Source organism: Dermacentor variabilis, chromosome 5 (assembly GCF_050947875.1).
Source record: "Dermacentor variabilis isolate Ectoservices chromosome 5, ASM5094787v1, whole genome shotgun sequence".
NCBI classification, from domain to species: Eukaryota; Metazoa; Arthropoda; class Arachnida; order Ixodida; family Ixodidae; genus Dermacentor; species Dermacentor variabilis.
In genome coordinates this window covers 17,243,170-17,264,973 of record NC_134572.1, presented here as the reverse complement: position 1 = coordinate 17,264,973, position 21,804 = coordinate 17,243,170, and the positions used below count along the sequence as shown (strand labels likewise).

Here is a 21,804-nt window from a genome sequence, read left to right as displayed (position 1 = left end):
TAACTCGGCCACGAAATCTGGGGGAAAGAAAGACGAAGCGAGGGTAACGAGAGAGGAGGAGGTCTCCCCGGCCTCCGCTTGGTGGCGGGGACGAGTCGTCGAACACACGGGATAACAGCCGGGAGGGCCCGCTCCTAATGAGGGTTAATAGACTACAAACCGGTCGACGGCGAAGACCGACGAGGCGTGTAGTATAGAGGCACCGGCCATGCTGCGTCGTCTGCACGAAGCGGCGGCGCAGACGCTGACTCGACCGAGCTCTTTCGCCTCCCGTGCTGTCTCGCCCCCCACGCACCCGTTGCCGCATTGCAGCGGTAACTGCTCTAGCTCATTTTGCACGCGCTGTACAATGAGTTCAGTGCTGCGACAGCTGAATAGCGATGGCCGCTGAAAAGCAGACGTGCTCTTTTTCCATGTTGGCAACGTGCTTCGGATATGGGAAGTGGCTGGCTTTTATAGCCATAGGTGCAAAACGAGGATGCATCGCAAAGGCAATACGCTGACGAGCCAGTAATCCGTCGTTGTGCGTGTTTTTACAATCTTATGTATTTCCCGATGTGTCTGTAGCCTCGCCTCTTCGTGTAGGAGGCTATGGTGGACGAGAGTACACTTACTGGCGCAGTCATATAGCAAAATAAAGGACAAAACTGTTTTCCTAGTTGTACACATGCAGACATAAGCAGTCTGTTTCAGCGCAGTTGATATTTTGCGCTCAACTTTAGGTCAAAACAAGCCAGCAGACCTACTCCGACGCAGTAGCCATCCGTCGACGTCTCTGTACAGTTATCTAGAGCTCTAGGACAGCCTTTTTTAGGCTCCGGGCGACGTCTGGCGTGCGAAATCTGGTGGTAGCAGATATGTGGACTATAGAGATCGGGTGAGGAACAAGCGCCAAGAGCTTGTACATATGGTCTTGTAGGCGCAGTTCTGTTTATTATCCCTCTGAGAGCAGAACCACGAGGTTCGAACGAAGGGAAATCGCAGAACGACCGCTGCAGCTCTGGAGCTGCAACACATGTGCATCGCTATTTCTTGCATATAGATACGCAGCAGCGAACTGCACATAGATACGCTTTCGTGTGCCTTACTCTGCTCGTGTGCGAAACTTTGAATGTGTTCATGCTCTTAGGCGTTCAGCGTTTGTCAGTGGTTCTTGCGCTTTCAGTTCTAATGTTTCCTGCGAATAACAGTAACCGGTTCCATATAGGGCACCATCCTGTCCTTTAGATATGTGTTATTAAAAAAGAAAATGGAGTGAGGCAGAGGTCATGCGCGCATTTCTCATGCAGTGTCACAACACCCTTCACCAATCGACCTTGAACTCAGCAGCAACAGCAAAGAGGCGACTGATGTTGCTTCTGCTGCGACGGAGAGCTCGATGGTTCGCGATAAAGGACCAGACATTGGAACCGATTACGGCCGGCCGAGCAAGACCTGTCTTTTCACGCGAAATACTGTAGTTGGCCAGTCGTGGCTCTCTGAAGTAGTAATATGCAAACGTTTCCGCATTCTCGTTTATTACTTTTCCACTTCGTGAGCAGTGATCGTACACAAATCCTCGTTATCTCATTACGCCCAGCATCCTAAGCGTGATTTGTGCTTATAGCTTCGTGTTGATGAACATTGCAGAAACCAATGGACTGACTTCCCCTTTCTAAGATGCAAACACCTTCCACTACGGCGTCCCTCACAGGTAACGTGTTTCTTTTGAACATTATAAACGGATCTTTCCCTCTGGTTAACTTGCCTACCTTTCCCCTTTCTGCCGTCTCTCTCTTTTTGAACATTATAACTTAGTCGATCAATTCATGACCTTCATGAGGAACCAAATTAAGTTGAGTAATCACAGTGTGGGTGGCCGCAGGCGCGACACATGCGCGCGTAAAAAACCACACGATCCGTCAGACGATTAGTCGTGCCCAATAAAGTATCCAAAAGGTTTCCCATAGATATATGCCAGGTTCCAACAATCCGAGCAGCGGCCACCTTGCCGACGCGTCGTCCGACGGATCGGATGGTTCTGACGCTGACGTGTCTGCCTACTTGCCCGTACGTGCACGTGCGTGCGCTGCGTAAAACGCGCACAGGTGGAGCCCATCCACGACGTACGCTAGCCTAGAACGTCGCAGCTAAGCGCGAAGCAGTGGCACGAATGAGACCAAAATAAAGAAGAACGAACGAGAACAGCAGCCTGAAAAAAAAGTAGGCGTGTCAGCGTTTCAACCATCGAGTATATACGGCTCGCTTCGCGAAGCAATTTTTCAGAAAGTTGAACACGCAGCGGTACACGGGAAAGAAAAAAAAAGAAAGCAAAATGGAAAGAGAGAGGAGGGAGAGCGACACATAATGGCAAAAAGACCGGAGCGAGAATAAACGCCATAATTATGGGCTCTGTTTCAGGTTTCCACAGAGGTTGCAAGAAGGCCGCCAGGTGGCGCCGGTACAGCGGCACAGTCGACTCCTTCCTTCTACGAGAGAGGTCGGAAGCTCCTTAGTCGTACTTTCTTGACATGCAAATCATTCTCCTGCGAGAACGGAGCTTCACGAACACTTACTAGAGAAAAAAATATTCGTTCTACCGCCATGAAAAGGAATGGCGTGAAGCATACGCTTCGGATTGGCTTTTTAGAGTGCTGTAATACGGCAATATAGTTATCTCGCTTGGAAAACATCATTTCCGGCTCCTCCCTTCACTACCACTTTTCTTTCAGCTTGGTAGTTTCGTACTATTGCCACGAAGTTGTACAGAGTTTCACATTTCCTTGAACCTTATATATACATTATTGCGCTGTACACTTCGGCGCAGCTATTAGCCTGTCTCACACAGGTATGGAGGCACTGCCGTCAATATTGAGCGCTAGTGAGCGTGCAGGCGATCACAGTTTCGCAGCATCGAGGTCGCGGTGTGTGCGAATTCTTGTTTGCACAAACAGAAAGTGTAACTCAAAACGTGGTCCTCGCACTTTTTTTTGTTAGAAAAGGGAATTTACGTAACCGTAGTGGAATCACGCCTTAAGCTGTCAGCCAAACCAAGGCATACTTGTACATTTTGTATTTCCCAAGTTATATAAAGCGCCGTTGCGCAAAGGTACTAGAGTGCCAGATTTCCCTATAATGTAAGTTTCAGAAAATACCGGCCGTGCGGGGCGAAATGAATAAAACGCCCGTGTGCCGTGCATTAATGCACGTTAAAGAACCGAGGTTAGTCTGTGCAGTCAAGTAAAATTAGTCTGTAGTCCTCCACTACGACGTGTCTCGTAATCATATCATGGTTTGGGCACGTAAAACTCCGGAATTTAATAATCTTCGCAAACTATGTTACTGCAAGGTTCCCCAAACTACACATATGTACGTAGAATTTACATGTGCTAGTAGAAACGCAAACAATAATTCAGCACAAGTACACGAGAGTTGTCGTTTTATGTTACGCCGCACGAACAACAGTGCCTCTTTCTTTCAGCATCCTCGCCGAGTGAGATATAACAAGATATCACGAGGGCAGTTATATGAGGATAGCTGTGAACGAAGAAAGAAAAAGAATGGTGCAATATCAGAGCCTCAGAGATGTGTAACAATAAACGGCCAACATAATCATCTCCCCGCGTTTTGCTTTCCGCGATAACGGTGCAGCGCTGACAGTTAAATTAACAACTGAAAATAGAAAATAAATGTGCGGCGAGGAATAAGAAGCGGTACAGACTACAGAAACTTACGAAGAGAGGGCTAAAAATGCCAACCCACTGCCAAGGCGAGGCGAAACAAAGAATCAAGACGAAAGCTTCAGGCAACAACCAGGGAGCGGGATAGATTGCCTCGGCACAGCAGACGGGTCGACACCGGTGCTGAACTGGGTACAGTAGAAAGGGGGTTGGGATGCGGGAGGTAGATGGCAAGGAGCAGGTAACAACCGGTGGGGAAGCGAGCTTCGTTTCCTCCGGCATAGCATGCCTGACGAGACAAGAAAGGAAAGCCGCAGAAGAATGAATGGCAGCGTTGTCTGCAACCATAGTACAACTTGCTTGAGCCAAATGTAGAACACGATCTTAGGAATGCTCGCAAAATGAGTATCGATGAAACGGCATGGACAGCAACAGAGAAACAAGAGTTGAATTCTTGTACTAACTATACGAAGCTTGAACGAAACGAATGAAACCGTTGGCGAGGCTTCAGCGCTCGAACGTTTGATACATATGTAGTATCATTTAATCCAGCTTATCTGTATTTTTAGCCGCTAAGTGCACCCACAAGAGCTTATTTCCGTCTCCCATTCGCACAGCTATCATCACAACCTCTTTTGCCCTTATAAGCCCCCTTCCTTCCCGTTTAGTTCACCCTTCCTCAGTGCTACGAAGCTTCATCGCTTCTTCTTTTATCTTTCCATTACTCTCCATTACTTTCCATTACTCTCCCCAGTCTAGGATAGCTAAGCAGACACTTTCAATCAATCAATCAATCAATCAATCAATCAATCAATCAATCAATCAATCAATCAATCAATCAATCAATCAATCAATCAATCAATCAATAAAAAAAGAACTTTATTACATGATTAGGAAAAGCACACCCCTGCACCCCTCGCTCTGTCTCTTTCTTTAACGTTTTCCTTCAGCGAAAGAGCCACGCTTGCACCAGGACGCGTTTTGGAACAATGCCACGCCGCCCAGCCGAAACAACGCCTCCAGCAGCGCCTACCATCAACGAATCTATAGAAGCAAGCGTGCACTCGTACGTCGACCAGCAGCGGCTCATCTCAAACAGTTGGTTACGAAGGCGCCAAGAAAAAGGAAAGAAAGGAGGAGAGAGACTGTTGCGTCGCGGGAGAAAAGAAGAGCGCCACAACGAGCCGAGGGAAGAACACCCAGCGCAGCTAAGGCCTCGTTTTGCCGCCGCGTGCTATTGTGTATCGCTTGTCAAGGCGCGAGTACCGCGCGGCGCGACACCCCACCACCTCGCGCCGCCCCAGCCTTCGTCTCGGCCCCATAAGCGGAGCGGGCCAAACCGTCGCTTGTTTTAAGGGGCCTATCTATCTCGACGTGATAGATGGCAACTCGGACGAGCCTTAATGGAACACGACGGCGGCGCTCGCGTCACGGCCGAGGCTCGCTAGAGGGCGGCCGAAGGTTCCTCGGGCAGCGCTGCGCCGCGAGGCGCGCGCATGTTGTTGCCGGGGCGGCGCGGCCGCCAGTTGTGCCGTTCGCGCGACGGGCAAACATAAAAGCACCAAGGCGAAAGGGCGACCGCAATTTGTTTTCGTTCTGGCTGCAACGTCTCGCCTCCCTCTGAGCCGAGGAAAGGGCTCCGAGCTCCCGCTGGCTGTTCAGCGCTCGTGCATAGGGGAAAAGCTCACGCCGCACGTTGTATATGGCACGCAGGCTGTCTTCTCCGATAACTTGAAAAATTACTTTTTTCCCGTCTTCTTCCTTGTGTTCCTCTCAAAAGTCCAAACATTCACGCGGGACACCTTAGCTTCCAAGCGCACTCTCCTTTGACAACAAAGCAAAGAGGTAAGAGGACAACAGCAATTAACCAAAGAAAAACAACTGCAGCGTAGTCGAATGTGAACGAGGCCCTGATGTGTACCGAGAGCAGTGCAGGTGGCTGTGTAGGTCTCGTAAAGGTAATGAATGGTTTTCTAGACTCCAAGGTGTGGCGACCACCCACAGCATCTGTGGGGCACGGTGTGCACAACCGCTCAACGTCCTCAAGCGTGGGAGAAATGTGCGGATCTCGTAAGTTCCCCCAGAGACCTCAGCCTAGTGATGTTGCACGCGAAAATGCTACACGGAAACTATAGACATTTGATGAATTATGAAAGATTACCAAGAATGGCGTAGTCATAGTGATGAAGAAAGAGATAAAGCGTGTCAGAAGGAACAATGACATTAGCCAACGCACATTCCCGCGAAAGTCACAAAATCACTGGCAACCATATCTGTAAGCTTCATCGATATTATATCCATTCCTAAACACTGTGGCACGGGTGTTACCCACCGCAAGGAGGCTTGGAAAGCGTTAAACGTTCGGAGACAAAACTGTGGGACGTCTAGAGAAGCTCCTTTTCAGGGCTTTGGAAGCACAGAGCGGAATGCGCGGCCTCTCAGGACCGCCTTCAAGGAAGCGCGCGAGGAGAATAGCGTTGCCAGTGGCAGCGTTGTACAGCGCCAAAGCTCAATCTGGAGTTGGGACCTTCACAAGGCGTTCGAGCCACTTCAACCTCACTTAAGCGGCGAAGAAAAAAGTTATTAAGCACACGAGCTACATTAGGGAGCGAGGGAAGGCATGAAGAGTCAGATTCGTTTGCGCCTGCCGACAGATTGGAGGAAGGACGACAGATGAGAGCGGTCGAGAAGCCACAAACAGAACTGCCCGCAGAAAAAGTACACAATGAAAGCTGAACAGCGTAAACCACACAAAGTCCAGAAAGCAAACAAGCAAACCGCGCGGCGAGTGAGGCGGCCGCCACCAGGAGCGAAGGGATCCTCAATTCGGAACTTCCTTATTAGCGATCAACAAGGCGCTGCTGGCGCGAGGGTAGCGCGCGCGAAACCGAGCCAGCAACAAAGGCCTCAAAGCCGCTCGCGCATGCGCGTAGCTTCACAGCCGACAGCGCCCTGACAGCAAGCAGAGCTCTCTCCCCCACGTCTCGTATGCACACAACGAGCCGGAGGACAAGGACCACAGGCTGCAGCCAGCTAGAACAATCCCGGCGTTTGTCGCCGCTCAGAGTTCCCAGGGTGAGGAGTACCCGGGGGCACTGCGTGAATCATGGCGCGACAGCAACCCCAACACGATCAGCGGCAATCAGAGGAGACGGCATCGCGCTGATTGGATCATGCTGAAGATGCTCTTATTTACGCCTGGCGAAACTGGAACAGCGGCTTTTCCAGATGCGCGGAGTAGTCGGGGCCATCCGACGGACAACGAGCCTTCAGTTCCCGCACCTCCTCGGGGTCCAAGTGGCGTTGACGCGAGACTGAGAAAGGAGACTCGCCGACTCCGACGTCCCCGCCCTCTGGCAGCAGCAACACGCACGTCATAGAAAAGCAGTCATGGCTCTTGTCGTTGTCTCCTCCGTCTCGCACAAAAGATGCACCGCCACTTGGCGACAATAAAGACTGATGGCCGTTCCTTGCTCCCGGTTATAGGGATGAAGGCGGTAAGCTCCATTCTGCCGCGAAATTGTTCAGGTACCCGCCTTTCGCGAGGCAGCTGCGTAATCTGCGGCAGGGTATGGCCGCCAATTCGCAGCAAGCAGGCTGGCACGTACGTCGCGATGTGGTCAAGCGGACACGGCAATATTGGAAATCACGGAAAAGTGGCCCACGTAGCAAGCGAACGCTAGGCATACATTCAAGTCCGATGAACACGAAGCGGAAAGTGCTGGCTCAAAAAAGAAAAAGAGAGAGAGATGTGAATATGGTACGGTTTACAGTAATACAGAACTGCTTCACCTCCTGATGGTGTGCAATCTTGTCCGAAATATCCGATCCTGCGCAATCATGCTGAGCTAGATGCGCACTTCTTCAGTAGTCAATAATATAAAAACCACCGCCACCCATCTACCTTTGTCCATGTTTTTTCTGCTGAATAAATAATTTGTTGCAAGGCTGTCAGTGACAAGGACAACAGTTACATTGGAATATGGCAAGAAAATCTCGCTAGCAGCACGCACGCGTATATTATCATCCCATCGCGCACTCCCAAAAGCAGCAAACTGGACCCTATCCCGAGGGCGCTGCAGTCGGTGACGCCCTCGCTGTCCCATGCAGAATTCGACAGCTATATGTTGTACCCTTGTATATTACTTTCCGTAACAGGCGGCGTGAAGTACGGACTCAGCACTTGCAAACGCGGCAAGTGCTGGCAAATGCTTTCTTTCTCCTTCACGATTCCCCCCTCCCTCCACCCCCCTCCTTTTCTTTTTTTCGGGAAGATTTGCTGCAATGCATATGCGGCGAGACTGAAAGCTGTCTTTGACCATCTGACGCAGCGACAGCCATGTATAAACTTCTGAGGCATACCGTGCGACACAAGTCATTATAGCAGCACTTGTAACGCCTTACCGACAGAGGAGGTGTTTACGACGTGCATTAAAGAGGGTTTAAGAACACTTGATACGAGCAACTAGATGGAACCCGTGGAACTGCGGAAACAACGTGGTACTGAAAAGTGATGATACAAGCATTTAGGTTGAAACTGCTAGTATATAAATCGAGACACGAGAAATGAATACACATTGAGCACTCGAAAACACTGCTGTCGCCAAACCTTAAGCAGTGGCCAGGTAAAACTAGGGCAGGCAACGTAAAACAACCAAAATGTAAAGGCTACTGCTTCACAATTCTAGCACCCTGTATCAGATGTGTCAGTAGGTGGAGCTAGAAAGCTTCAGTGCAGTAGGCAACTTTCTTACTTTCTAGCCTTTGCTGCACTGTATTAAAAAAAATTATATAAACAACCAATTACTGCAATACTACATCAGTCTTCTGATCTGTAGACATGTGTTGGTTATGCGTATGTGTAGGCTACACACGACAATAGAGAGAGAGCGTTAAAAACTACAAAGCACATATTCGAAGCCATTCAGAATAATTTCTCACCTGCAAAACATCCCAGAAGTATTTCAAGGTCATGCTGTGCAGTTTGAGCAGTGCCCAAGAGATCGCAGCTTCGCGAAACGAGGCCAAGTTCCGTTGACTGCAGGCGCGTCCTTCTAACCGAGAAGGAGCATCACCTTGCCAAATGTCTAAGCACCGGTGCCGCTTTCGGGACAGCCCGTTGTCGTCACGAATTCGCGCACGCAAACTTCGACCCAACAAACGTTTCCAGGTCTATATGTGTATATTAGACACGGATCGCTGAATGACGGAAAACAAGCTCGACGATCGCCGAGTTCTGTGCGAACCGCTGTCCGTCGGTGATGCGTGTCAGCGGAGGCAGCGCTGGAGACGCAAAGCGAAACATCGGGGAGCGCGCTTCGGCGATTCGCCACAAAACAAAGAGATCAACAGCCCATTCCACCTGTTCGCGGACTGGCGCGGAGTACTGTGCGCGCTCATAGCTGGCTGAGCCGCGACGCGGACTCACCACCAACTTTTTGACATCTGTTGCGGTCGCACACGACGTGTTTATGGTGGAACGTGTACCGCCAGCGGCGCTTCTTTGTGTGCGTGCATGCGTGTCGTTGTTATCATTTTCTCTGTATTTTCGTTTTTGTCTTTCCCCCGCGTTCTGTCTCATTGAACTGAGGCCCACGAGGCTCGTTTCAGTCTGTCGCAAAAGACTGCCTCTGACCTCACCTGGCTCCGAGCACGTGTGAACAACTCGCAATTAAATGAACGAATTTCCGTTAGCGCCTTTTTTTTTTTTGAAATAACGAATTGCTGTATAAATGTATGCACGCTAGGCGAATAATGGAGTCAACGTGACTATGCTGTTCATTTATTTATTAGTTTACTTGATCATAAGGCAAATTAGCGAGGGGTCCTGGAAAACTGCAAGTTCGCTGTGTTACAGGAACACGAAATATTTTATGCGTAGTAAGCTCCAGTAGTAACGATATTTCTTTATTCGAAATATCACTTTATCCAAAGTTTTTTATGATTCTGAACGAATTGCATGCTCAAATTTTAGGCCATTCGCAGCACAGTGGTGGACTCCGTTTTGTACGACGTGCGAAACCGGAAATTTGCACGGCACCGCTCGGTGCGCCCTACACGATGGCCCTCCTCTGCGCTGGCACTGAAGAGGCAAATGACGCTGGCAAAGTCACACTGCCGTGTGGCAGAAGCTTCCTAAAGGTAACGTTATCAAAGTAATGAAAGCCGGGAGACAAGGCGCAGCTGCCCACGGGAGTCAGAAGTATTTCGTCAACGTGATTTCGCCTCTATCGAGCGCGGCTTTGTTTTACTGTACATTTTATGAGCTGCCTCCCTGTTGAAGTGTATTTGTTCCGCGTTACTTTTTCTCGCTTAGAGCCGAAGTAACGCGGCTCTAAATGAGTCAGAGAGCCGCTTTTCGAGTATCTACGCTTTTAAGGAAGTAGCGCTTATGTCCAAGTCTATTTTCTGTCCCGGTGACTTCGATATAGAGACGATTCACTGTATTTATTTTCCTGCGGTTAAAGATATAAAGGAGTCCGTCGTGGCAAACAAAATATTACAGGGTCTCTTAAGATCTCTCTCAAGAGGTGAACGGCGAAAGCCTACTCTTCCGCCTCTTATCATTCGCATCTTTCTCTTTGCTTCTTCTTTTTCTCTTCTTTTTTTGAGTGATTACTGATCACTACTAAGCATTTTTATTCATTTGTAATCAACTGTGGTCATTACAAGCCGCCGTTAGGCACGTTGGTCATATCATAATCCTTAGTTGTCATTACAAGTCATTAGTAGTCATTTTAGTGATTGCTAGTCATTATTAACCTCTACCGATCTCTATTACAGCGTTATCATTCACTAACTGTCACTATCGATCATTTTTCATTATTTAATATGTCTTTAATCTGTCTTCATGTGGCGTGATGACGTTTCGGCAGACACTCCGGCGGTCAGGTCTGCTGACACAAACTTCACCGTGAGCCTAGAAAGGCTTTCGCCTTAATAACAGCGCATAGTCTCTTTCAAAGACGCACGGGTACATACGCGTCCACAATCGTATGGGCGAATATTAACGCGATGGCGTTAAGGTCCCCGTGTCGCAGGAGATCCTTTGTCAGCATCGGCGGCGTTGTCCGTGAGAGGAAAATCACCCCGAACCACGCAGGTGTGGCGCAGGCGTTAGTGAACTACTTGAAGTAAAATTCGTCAAAAAATTTGCGAAGTACAACTTAAAAACAACTTACAGACATGAGAGCATCGGATTGTAATTTGAATATACGAGAAAACAGTTCTGTCACGTGGAAACTCAAACACAAACCCCTTTTCCAGCTGCTGTTTGAGGATTGGCGCGGCTGTGCACTACACCTCCGGGGTCGGCCCACGCAAGGGGCAGCGTTTCTACCATAACGCTCGCCTTTGTGCATAGCGTTCGCCGCCAGCGTTTCCCAGTAAATATTACGGTTACATAAGCTGTAGTTGCTGAGAAGCGTGAGAAGCAGTCAGATATTTCTGAGTGCTGTCGCGTATCGCGTTCCAACTCTTAAAGGCGAAGCATAAGCATCCTCCAATTTCTTTCTGTGAGAATCAAAATTAAGAAGTATTCACCAGATACAAATGGTTAGTAGCACAAGCTAGACAAGAAGCCAACACGTGCACATGCACAGCTAAAATGCAAGCTTCACGGAAAGAAGACATGCAAAGCGGTATAGGAGAGCATTCCTGTACACAAATAACGCCCATTGCATATCATACTGTTGTAGTCCTAAAGCGCTTATTTCTTTCGTACAGGCTACGACCGTGCTTTTTTTCCAATAAGTTATACTGTTTATTTGAGTTCATGGTTTCGGCGAGTGGTTATTGGTATATGATTCAATGTATATATCAAGTGACAAACATGACCCTATTTGTAACGAACAGTCCGAATATTCAATACGCCAATAAGCAGCGCAGCAGAAAATGTGCATGTCTACTCGAACAGGTCGCTCACAGCGGTATACCACCCTCAGCCGTTGAGACTGGGGAGTTCACTCCCGAAGCACTGACGTCATTGTCAGAAGCTGCGCATCTTCGAAGCTAAATAGAGAGACCTAACAGTGCCTTCAGTGGCCCATAATGGAGGCGCTTGCACAGCGCACGAAAGTAGGAAAGGAAGGACAGAGGCAAATAAAGAGCGCTAACTTCCAACTGATCTTTATTTACGGGCGAGCATAATATATATGCGTGACAAACAGGAAAGCACACAGAAAAGGGGGATACGCAGAACCTACTTTCGTGCGCTACGCAAACACTGCCGTTATGAACCAAGACCAACTCGCCCAAGCCTCTACCATAATACGCTCCAGTGGCCCACATCCGGACTTCGCAAACCAGCGTGGCAGCTGGAAAATATTCCACTCTTAAACTGCGATCCAGCGACGTCGAGGGAATGCCTCGCGCCACACGTGTCGTCTCGCTGTCCTTGTCAAAATTCACGCCCATAAAAAGCAAAGGAACTGGAGCACGATTCATCAGAATCGCACACGGCCACCCACAAACCTGAGCAGCGCTTGGCAAAGGGAGATATTATTATATCCCATTTAGGGCAACATGCACTATCGTTGCCCTGAATACGACAGACGTGTGCATGAATCAAAGCATGACACGTGGCTGTGCACGCGCACGCACCATCGCCCCCCTCCCCACCCCGCAGGCACACGCGCTATAAACGCGAAAGCTGTGCGGATATTTTTACAGGCTTCTTAGCCTACCAACTAAATATGCTGTGGATCTCATCTATACATGTGTTCCTTAAACAGCAGGCAAAGCAGTAGGCAGCGCGCGTACTATTACATTGATTCCCCGTTACAATACTAGAATAAACTACGAAATAATATTATCGTAGAAAGCGCACTACGAGTTCCCATTGTGCAATCGTAACGACCAGAAATTGAAACCACTGCATCGTGCTCAAAAAGCGGCAGCCATAGCTAACCATCGTGGTGGGGATAGCTTTATTCTGCTGTCGAGGCATCACTAAGGTTGCTATATATATATATATATATATATATATGTTTGCATGTTTGCTGAGCCCAATACGATTCGGTGCAGATATTACTCCCCGTATTCTTCGCAGAGCTCTCGCTAGTACATTTGCAGCAAAATCGTTGGCCGTAGCAAGGATGCTTGGCATAAGTCGAAAATTCTATCCGTTAGAGACAGGAGCTCATGAAAGCTGCTTCGTGACTCCACCAGTATTTCCAAGGCGACAAGATCTCTCCAGTCATTTAAAAAGCGCCATATACCTATATGGACGCTTTCCGGGCTTGTTCGCAACTTGTTGAACACGTGTTGGGACAGAGTTGGTATTTTGCCAAGGGCGTCGTCGTGTATTGCCGCCCCGAGTGATGGAGAATGTTTTCCTCATGTGGGCCATCAGCAGCGCTCATTATACGTTAGGAAGTAAAATCACACGTTCGCTAGAACACCAAAGCAAAACAACAAAAGGAAATATTCTTAGATTCATTCCATTTAGCGAATGAGCACTAAACAGAACGTTCAGGGCACACTATAAGATGCTGACTTTTCGCGAAAGCTGGCGTTTTTATAGCAGGCCAAGTATACTTAGTAAGAGATAGTTTTATTTTGCGTCCACAGACACGCACATCGTGGTAAACACGTCCATCGACACGCCGCACTGCGTTTGAGTCTCAATTCGAGTGACGGGCACCTGTATACCATCGTCAAAGCGAACAACGATCGTTAAGCGATCACAGAACACGATGACGAATCGCCACTTTTCGCTTATAGTCCTTTGCTCCAAGAGCAATCTAGCTGAGCAAGCCAGCACATCCTGTGCGAAATTTGCTGCACCTGTGCGACCTCTGCTGTGAACCCATAATAGTCGGAAAATTACAGAAGGGGCACGAACCAGCTAACGCCGAACTCGTGCTTTGGTCAGTTAGTATAAAAGTGGACGCATTATCTCTGCCTGATGGAGGCTATAGAGCAGGTTAGATTAGATGACAGCAGCTGCATCGAACCCTGTTCGCGCAGGTATAGGAGCTTCCGGAACTGAGCACGTGCACCGCAATCACAAAAATACCAGCCATAAGAGATAAGCTAACACGCAATTAACGTTTGCACGATGTGTTCAAATGAACAGTGCTTAAATGCAATTCGATCGACCCAGCACAATTTAAAAAGAATGACGGCTTTCAGAAACGTTTTAAGTTGGACGCCGTACCGACTTTCGGCTACCCAGCGATATACAGCAGAAGTGCACTAGATATGCAGATTTACTTATACAAATCGGATACAAAAATTCTGGAGTCTTGTTTTCTGTAGACTTTCCCGGTATGGAGACAGAGACAACCTATAATCGTTGTGCAGACCTTGAGTTAGCGACCTTGCTCTGAAGCATTGGTAACACTGTTTTCGAAGTAAGCCAATACAAGCAATCAGGAAATCACCGTGCCGTCATTAAACGGCAGTTGGAGATTAGGAGTTCAGGGCATTAACGTCAGCAGTGCCAGAACGGCAGCGCGGTTGGTGGTCACGGTGTACCAGAACATGCTGCTGAGGAACAGCGCGCGCACCAGGCGTGTTTGCCAGCGCCGACGCTCGAGCACCTACACCAGCGCCTCTACACCACCCAAAGAACTGCCAGGCATGTAGCTTGGCCTCTGAGATTCCCGTTGCGAGACGACCCCCAGCTGTGTTGACGATCTCGGAAGCCAGGTCTGGGACACGCACATCGTGTTTTGTGAGTGCAGGTTAGAAGCCGCAAGGGCTGCACGCGCCCACGAATCGCCCTCTTCGCCCACAAGGGCGTCTCAATCGGGAATTACGCAAGCGTGACGCCGGCGTTCGGGTGTGCCTTCCCCTTCGCCAGCCACGGTGGCTCGCCGACCGTGACGCGACGTCAGCTCACACGTTGCACGGGCGAAGGCGGAGGACGACATGCAGATGACGGCGCCATGTCGACGACCTTACGTAGGAGGGTGAAAGCAAGTGGCGCGCAGTGCGAATGAACAGCGTCGGAGCAAGCTTTCTTCTTCTTTTTTGTAGTTTAGCATTCATTGCTTATTATTCACCTGACGCATGCCGTCCGCGTGCCGCCATTCGAAAGCCTTCGATAAGCTCCGACCGAGCCTGAAACAGAACCTTGATGGCAAATTAGGCGCATTTTCTGGCCGTGTAAATTAATCGTTAAGAATTAAGGGGTAGAAACTTACAGGAGCGAAGTACACTCCTCGTATACTGGGTCCTGAGGGATAAGGACGACTCAAAGAGCCACTTGCGAACAGGGCGTTGCAGCGAAATATCGTTTTCCGCAACACCTGTCATAGAGAGAGCGCAATTAAGATTTTTTTCTCCCTCTTTCGCCTGTTCGCATTAATAGTTATTATATTTTAGTCTTTTAGCTTTCTGATAAGCGAGCGACGTAAATAAATGCGCACGCACTGAAGCGACTTACCTATGAATTATCGTGCGTGCGCGCATCGTCCGCACTCTAACGCACCGCAAAGTGTGAATAACCTTCATGAAGTGTGGAGCATTAGCTCAAAGGTTCACCAGCGACTCATATATCAAACTACAACACATGCCGGTCGGCCATTAGAAGAAATGGAAAGGGACGGCGAGTACCAACAGGGCCTCTCCTCGCAATTCGATGAATACCTTTATAAGTCGTCAGGGTCAAACAAGGCGCATACTCTGTGGAATACGCACGCCATTACGCCAAGGGTAGCGACACGATAATTGAGTACACTGCTTCACGGGATCAATTCTTAATTGTTACAAGGCGGTTAAGCCACTGTCGCACGCATAGTGGGACATCCATAGTAGTTTACAACATGCAACTAAACGCTTCCGGAAAGCAAGGACGTTCATCTCTTTAGGCTTCCGTCATATAAACGTCAGTTCAGGTTCAGTTCATGATAAATGCGGGTGAGAGGCTTACCTCGAGGATACGTTAAACCTGTCCGTAAAATTTAGTGATAGATTCAGGGCTCAAGTGGGGGCACCCCTGGGCTTAATAATAGGGGGTTGAAACTAGTAGAGCCTGAGCTGTGACTGTTGTCAATGGCCGCAAAATAAAGAAAAAAGAAAGAAACGAAGAAACATAGCCAAATGACATTTTCGAATCTAATGCCCGCGAGTCGCGGGCATTAGTTATGCCATAAAATGGGAGGAACTGGCTGGGAACATTTCAAACCAGCGCAACAGATTTTCATGTAAAGCCATTACCGTGAATGAGAATTCAAGCAAGGTGCCTCAAATGAACGAATTCCAAGTTAAAGCTAATCGCAACGACGCTCGTCCAAGCCCACAATAAAGAATGTCTACAAGCGCGTTTAAGCCACCCCCCCCCCCCCCCCCATTACAAGCAACAATATTCAAATGTTCAAGTACGGGACAAAGTACGCTCTTTCCCGGAAGCTATGCAAGAGTACCTTGCATTAGCACAATCTGAAGTGTAAGACCAGCATACAGCAGGGCTGGCATCTCCACTTTTCATTAGGCTCTCTGTCTATTCATTAGTGCCGACAAAGAAAGAAAGAAAGAAAGAAGAACTATCAACATCATACAATGGATGTACGAGAACTGCAAATATATGACAAATGCAGCACAAGTCATTAGACACAGGGACCGCGACTTCAGATGAGTCCACTGGTACTGGATACAGCTCGTTTCGAAAGGTGAAAGACTGACACTATCAGCACAATCAGCACAAATTCGTGACGGCCCAGATATGAGCAGGGTCCAACAGCAAAAAGCTACTGAGATGAGAAGCGCAGAAAATGCGCATTGCGAGTCTGAATGCATAGAGAGAGTTAAAAAGGGCGGAATAAACAACAAAGGATGAACGGTATAGGGACAAGAACCTGGCATCATCCGCCCGTTCACAACGAAGTAGTACATTACGATATATCGCCGACCTTTGAGGAAACGCCGATAACGAGTGGAGAGGCCATAGTGAAGGGAAATAGTAAAATGCGTAAAAAAGAACAGGGGCAACAGAGAGTGCGTTGAAGACTAAAAAAAAAAAAAAAAAAGAGTAACAACATGATAGTCGGCGTTCTTTGGCACGCAAGGATGGCAGAAATAAAGAGGACGAGACGGAGAGTTCGGGGATAAAGCTCGGAGGAGGGGCAGCGGGCGAAAATTGCAGCCCCGCCGCCACGTCGCATCACACGCGGTGACACGCGCTTGCACGCCGGCATGGACCCGCCTTGATTGGCGTCCAAGGTCTACCGCTCGCCTGGGGTCTTTCGGGCCCGCAACCCCATATTTGCCGTCACTCCCTGCCTCGTCTACACGGCCACCTCCACCAATGAAAGTGCCTAGCACTGCAGCACCTCACGAACGCAGGCTGTCTGCCACCGCTTGAGCTGATTACCAGTGCGTTTGAATTTGTGACGAGCTTCTCGCGAGATCAAACAGTAACCAAAACTGCACCCGCGGAGCTGGTCTGCAAGACGTACCCTGCTACGCACTCCTGCAGTCGCTTCGTGCACATACTAACCGCATCAACGGTGCGAAATCCGGTTCTCAAAAATTTCTTTGCACTTATCTTCAGTATTTTCAGTTACTATACTGTTGATTCCAAGAAGTCCCTCAAGAAGATTTCAGTCTATTTCTTTTTCGTGCCCAATTACAGAGACAAATGATCGCCAAATAGCAACAGGTATCTACGCTTTAATTCCACAAAAGCCATTATTTTGCTCCGCGGGGTGAGGAATAAAAAGGATTGCCGCTGGTGCTTTTAATGGAAGCAGTAGAGGGGGCGGGGCAGAGGGGGGGGGGGACATAAATGATCTTGTACTATATACTGTACACCTAAAAAAATAAAAAATAACGTGCACGTGCCTCTCCTTGTATTTCTAGAAAGAAATGCTTATCAGTTACGATTCATTTTAGAACTTCCTCTCCAGTTTCCATTCAGTGAATAGCAGCACATCTGTGGCCAACACACCTGTTCAGTTAGTAGAAACACTGGCACATGGTCGAAAACAACACGTGGTCTGTCTCCCTCTCCCTTTGTCTGTGCACAATACCGGATAGCAGGGACCTCTACGCGTATTTAAAGTTTTTCTTGCGAAGCGCACGGAAACTCGTAGCACGTGTGCAGGTCACTGTTCAACGGCACAGAACACTTAAGGCAAGGACGCACTTTGCTGACGGATGACCGCAGCTTGACTCAGCATATCATGCAATGAACCTACCTTCCTCGTTGAAATGTGAAATTTCTTCGTAGCACCGCGAGGGAACTCAATTGCGGAGAATACGCTACCTTCCCTGCTGATACATAGCATGCAGTCCCTGCTATAAGTATACAGGACGCTGTACACCTAAGCACTTCATTTCCGATGAAATCAACCGCGACCCTTTGAACTACATGGCTGCAATCGCGCACAGGAAGGCCAGCTTACTTTTGACAAAGAATGCACTTCGACGCGAGAACGCACTTTCTCTCGATCGGCGCAAAGACGAGCGAGAAAAGCAGTTGTTGCGTGTGTGTGCCCGCCCGCCCGCCCGCCGGCCATCCATCCATCCATCCATCCGATGCGGTCATTGATGCACCGCCCCTTTTGTACGATATAGAAACGCTTGCATGAAACAGGAATCTTACAAACCACAGTGACAACAGTCAACAACAAACCTCTGCCTGTGCTGCTTTTTACAACCTTTTTTTTTTTGTTCTCTGTCACCCGATTGACTTGGTGGCATAGGCTACCTAACTTATTTTGGGCAGTGAACAACAACCTAAGGCCTGCCCTGCTGATTAACCTTTCTCAGATTGTGCGCAACCTGGTGCACATATGGGATAACCGGAGCCATTTGCCGTGAGTGATTCTGAGACTGAGCGGCTGTCGATTGCTTTCTTTTAGGTATTGTTGCGAGGCTTTCAGCGATGCTAGTTTAAAGCGGTAACGGGAAACCTGCGAGCTTCAGCCTGGCTATACTTGCAATTCGAGGCTTGCATCTACTTGGTGGTCACAAGACCTGATGAAGGCCGCCTTCATGCAAGAACTTGCAATACCGCGCTTAAACTATCTTTGAGTGCGTGAAGGAAGAGGGAAGAAGGCTCCTATGAGACCGAGGAGCATAACCCCAACATACATGGGGTTACGGCTATCTCCTTCGGAGATAGCCTTCCTACCTCATTGATTGCAATTTATTGCCGCTGCACATGCTGAATTTCTGTTGCTTTTTTGTGCTTCGAGGTAGTCGCATAGTATATATAGGCTGACTGAACGAACAAAGACACTTGGTTGTTAGTCAGCGCTGTAGTCTGTGTCCCTCTTGTTGAGCGCTGTTTTCTGCTCGTAATTCGCAAGCTGGACGAAGTGGCTGCGATTGTCGCTTTCTCTCGACTATCGTGTGTTATGAAGCTTGATCTATTAGGCGCCGCTGATTCCGAATTCGACTGTCGATTTCATGGCTCGTAGGCCTAAACACGGCCCAACTGGGCTGGTGCAGGCACGTAAAGTTGGTCGCTCAAAACTAGGCGCTACAAATTGCTTGCTGCTAATAGAACAACCTGTAAACTGCAATTAAATGTGAAAACACAAACGTCAAACCTACTCTTGTTATCATAAAATGGTATATTTTATTTTAATATTCATAATAGCTTTCCTTTGACGCTGTAGTGGCGCGGCAAACGCAAGACGCTATCAGCAAACGCAAAGCCCTAGTATAAACATCTTCACTCCTGCGTGCGCCAACGCTAACACTCGCAAAGCTCTTTGGGGCCCAAACCTTTCGGGGCCCCTATTCTAAAACTCTCTGATATTTCGGTTTCACTCCAAAACAAAATAAAAAAAATCAAAAATAGCATTTCAGTTCTGTTTTCATTCGTGTAAAAAGAATATCATTGTGTTTTGTTCTTCGTTTTTGTTTTCGTTCCGTTCCCACACGCTGCTTGGCAGGCATCTTCTGAACGACGCTATACACCGCTACTTTTTGCCGCCTCTTGTGTTTCTGAGGGGAGGTGCCATGATGCAACTTTTTCTTCACTATTCTTGTCACTCAGGTACAATTTTGGCCTGTACCCGGTGTGGTAAAAGTAAACATCAAACTTTAAACAAACTGCAAGCTTCACCTGTCACACAAGTCACAGAAAGCCGCGTTGCACTGCAGTCTGCAAAATATAAGTTTATGTCATCTAGACATCCGATACTAACGGCGAGCGTAAGTTGACTCTTTTTAAGTTCACTTTGAACTGCGTAAAACCACGTATAGCCACACGTACGCACCATATGCTTCACTGTCTACCGTTTGATAAATTGATATTTAATGACAGGGCATTCTGCCACGGGCGAAACGAGCGCGTTCTGAGCCACGTACTCAATTTGTGTTGGCGGCAGCTAGAGATAGAAAAAGAAAGCAAAGAAAAAAAAAAGAGGTCATCGAATCGCAAACTACAGGTGAATACGACGCTGGCTGTCATTAAAAACGCAGTCACGCCACAAGGCTCAGCTGAATCAGAGAAACACTTGCGACCTGCATGGCACAGCGATTGCTGGGGAAATTTTCGCTCTCTCCTCTAGGCATACAAAGTGAATGCGACGCTTTCTAAAAAAAAAAATAATAAGGACAGACGAGCCGTATTTCATTGTTTATGGATGAAAATGCATGCGCACTTCCAATGAAGCAAATGTAAGACAGCCCCTGCCAAATAAAAAAGAAAGAAAGTTTACAAGAAAAACGACAAATTTGCACTTTTCTAAATATTGCTGCAAGTTTCTGCAGCGCTGTGTCCTTGCGGTTTCTCTCTCTCCCTCTTTTGACTTTGTTAAGCATAGCGCTCTTCACTTATCTAACAAACTTTGTTTTTTAGAAGAAATTTATGGCAAATGACACTCTTGGTTTTGTTGTGTACGATCAGTACCGTGTTTAACCCAGCTTAATGCGAACAGTATATAGGAGAAAACACATTGCCCAGGGTGTGTTAGCGCGCAATTACTCGATCAGCACGTACGCATCGTCGCTTCCAGACAGGTATCCAAAAGCCGACGGTTTCCTTTGCTATGCGATGCGTCATTAAACGTAGCGTTTCAGTGTTCGCCCGCAGCGGTGTTCTTAGCGAAATAACTCTGCATAAATGCGCGCATATTCGAGGGACACCTTGGCACCTCTCCATGCCAATCGCTGCATGCTTGCACGGCTTATTCCCGTATGACGTGCAGGGGCACTGAATACTCTACGTGCCTTCAAGAAGTAATCTACGTCTCTCTCCTGTTGCAATCAGTGCACTTTTGCTTGCTGAACGGGCATAACATCCCCGCTGCCTTCCAAGTGTCGCGCCCACAGTCAGGCATGCAGCCTTACTTTCAGGGCACGTTCTGCTGGCACCGATTCTTCCTCCTCTGGGCCGACGGTTTCAAGGGCAGTTGCGACACAGCCGTGCTTTGTTTTGGTCTCAAGAGCCAAGAGCCGAAGGGCGGAGAGGCGAAATTAATTGGAGGCGCTCCCGACGTGCTCCCCTGGAACGACGGCTCGTTAGCGAGACGCACGGATGCAGTCTTTTTTTTTCGCGCTCTATAAAAAGTGCGCGCGGCCTGAGAGCACACCGCAGCGCGCACGTATACGCGTGTAGCAAGACAGGCAGGTGAACGGGCGTCCCTCAGGTGGAATGAGCGCAGCGCGCTGCTGTCGGAGAAAGAGCGACGGCGACAATCGAGCGCGTTCAAGGTCGCGCTGCCGTCGGTCCGCTCGCCGCGGCGGCAGCTGTCGCTGACCCTGTGGCCTTGAATGCTGCCAGCGACCGCGTCGCCTTGCCGCCCCGAGTGAAGAGAAAGCATTCGAGGTGCGCGCTCGGAACCGTTTGCCCGCTGCTATACCTGGACGCCTTCGCTCCACGCGACGTTCTGGGGTCCCTCCGGGTGGTCGTGATTTCAGAAGGGGCTGCAGGCAGCGCGAACCGCGACGAGCGATACGATTAGCGCTGCGACGGCGATTCCGGCCATAACAGTGAGAAAAGGACAAATGTATTGCACACAAGAAAGAGATATGAATTTCACTGCTTCGCGGCCAGAGGCTGCATGCAATGCGCTGCTTGGTGCGCAGCGCTCAGAGAGCCGCCCTTCAGGTGACGCCCTGCTATACAGACTAGTTTTGCCACACTGAAAACGGTAGACTGCTGGCGGCACCATTCGCTGTCCACTGCGAACGCCCGCACAGAGCTGAACTACCAGCGCGAATCCAAAGTGTCAGTAGCTTT

General features: G+C 48.7%; 1 protein-coding gene across 3 annotated transcripts in view; it reads right to left on the bottom strand.

Annotated features, from left to right (window-relative positions):
- pnt (ETS transcription factor pointed) overlaps positions 1 to 21,804 on the bottom strand; it is a 206,586-nt gene that overhangs the window by 143,278 nt on the left and 41,504 nt on the right. The window contains exon 1 of one of the 3 annotated variants that reach the window (XM_075691876.1): positions 8,601 to 8,901. The exons of the other annotated variants lie outside the window; for them this stretch is intronic. Within the exon in view, the coding sequence (XP_075547991.1) occupies positions 8,601 to 8,633 (33 nt within the window). The 5' untranslated portion in view covers positions 8,634 to 8,901. Of the gene's footprint in view, positions 1 to 8,600; positions 8,902 to 21,804 lie in introns of those variants that run through there. 3 annotated transcript variants of the gene reach the window in all.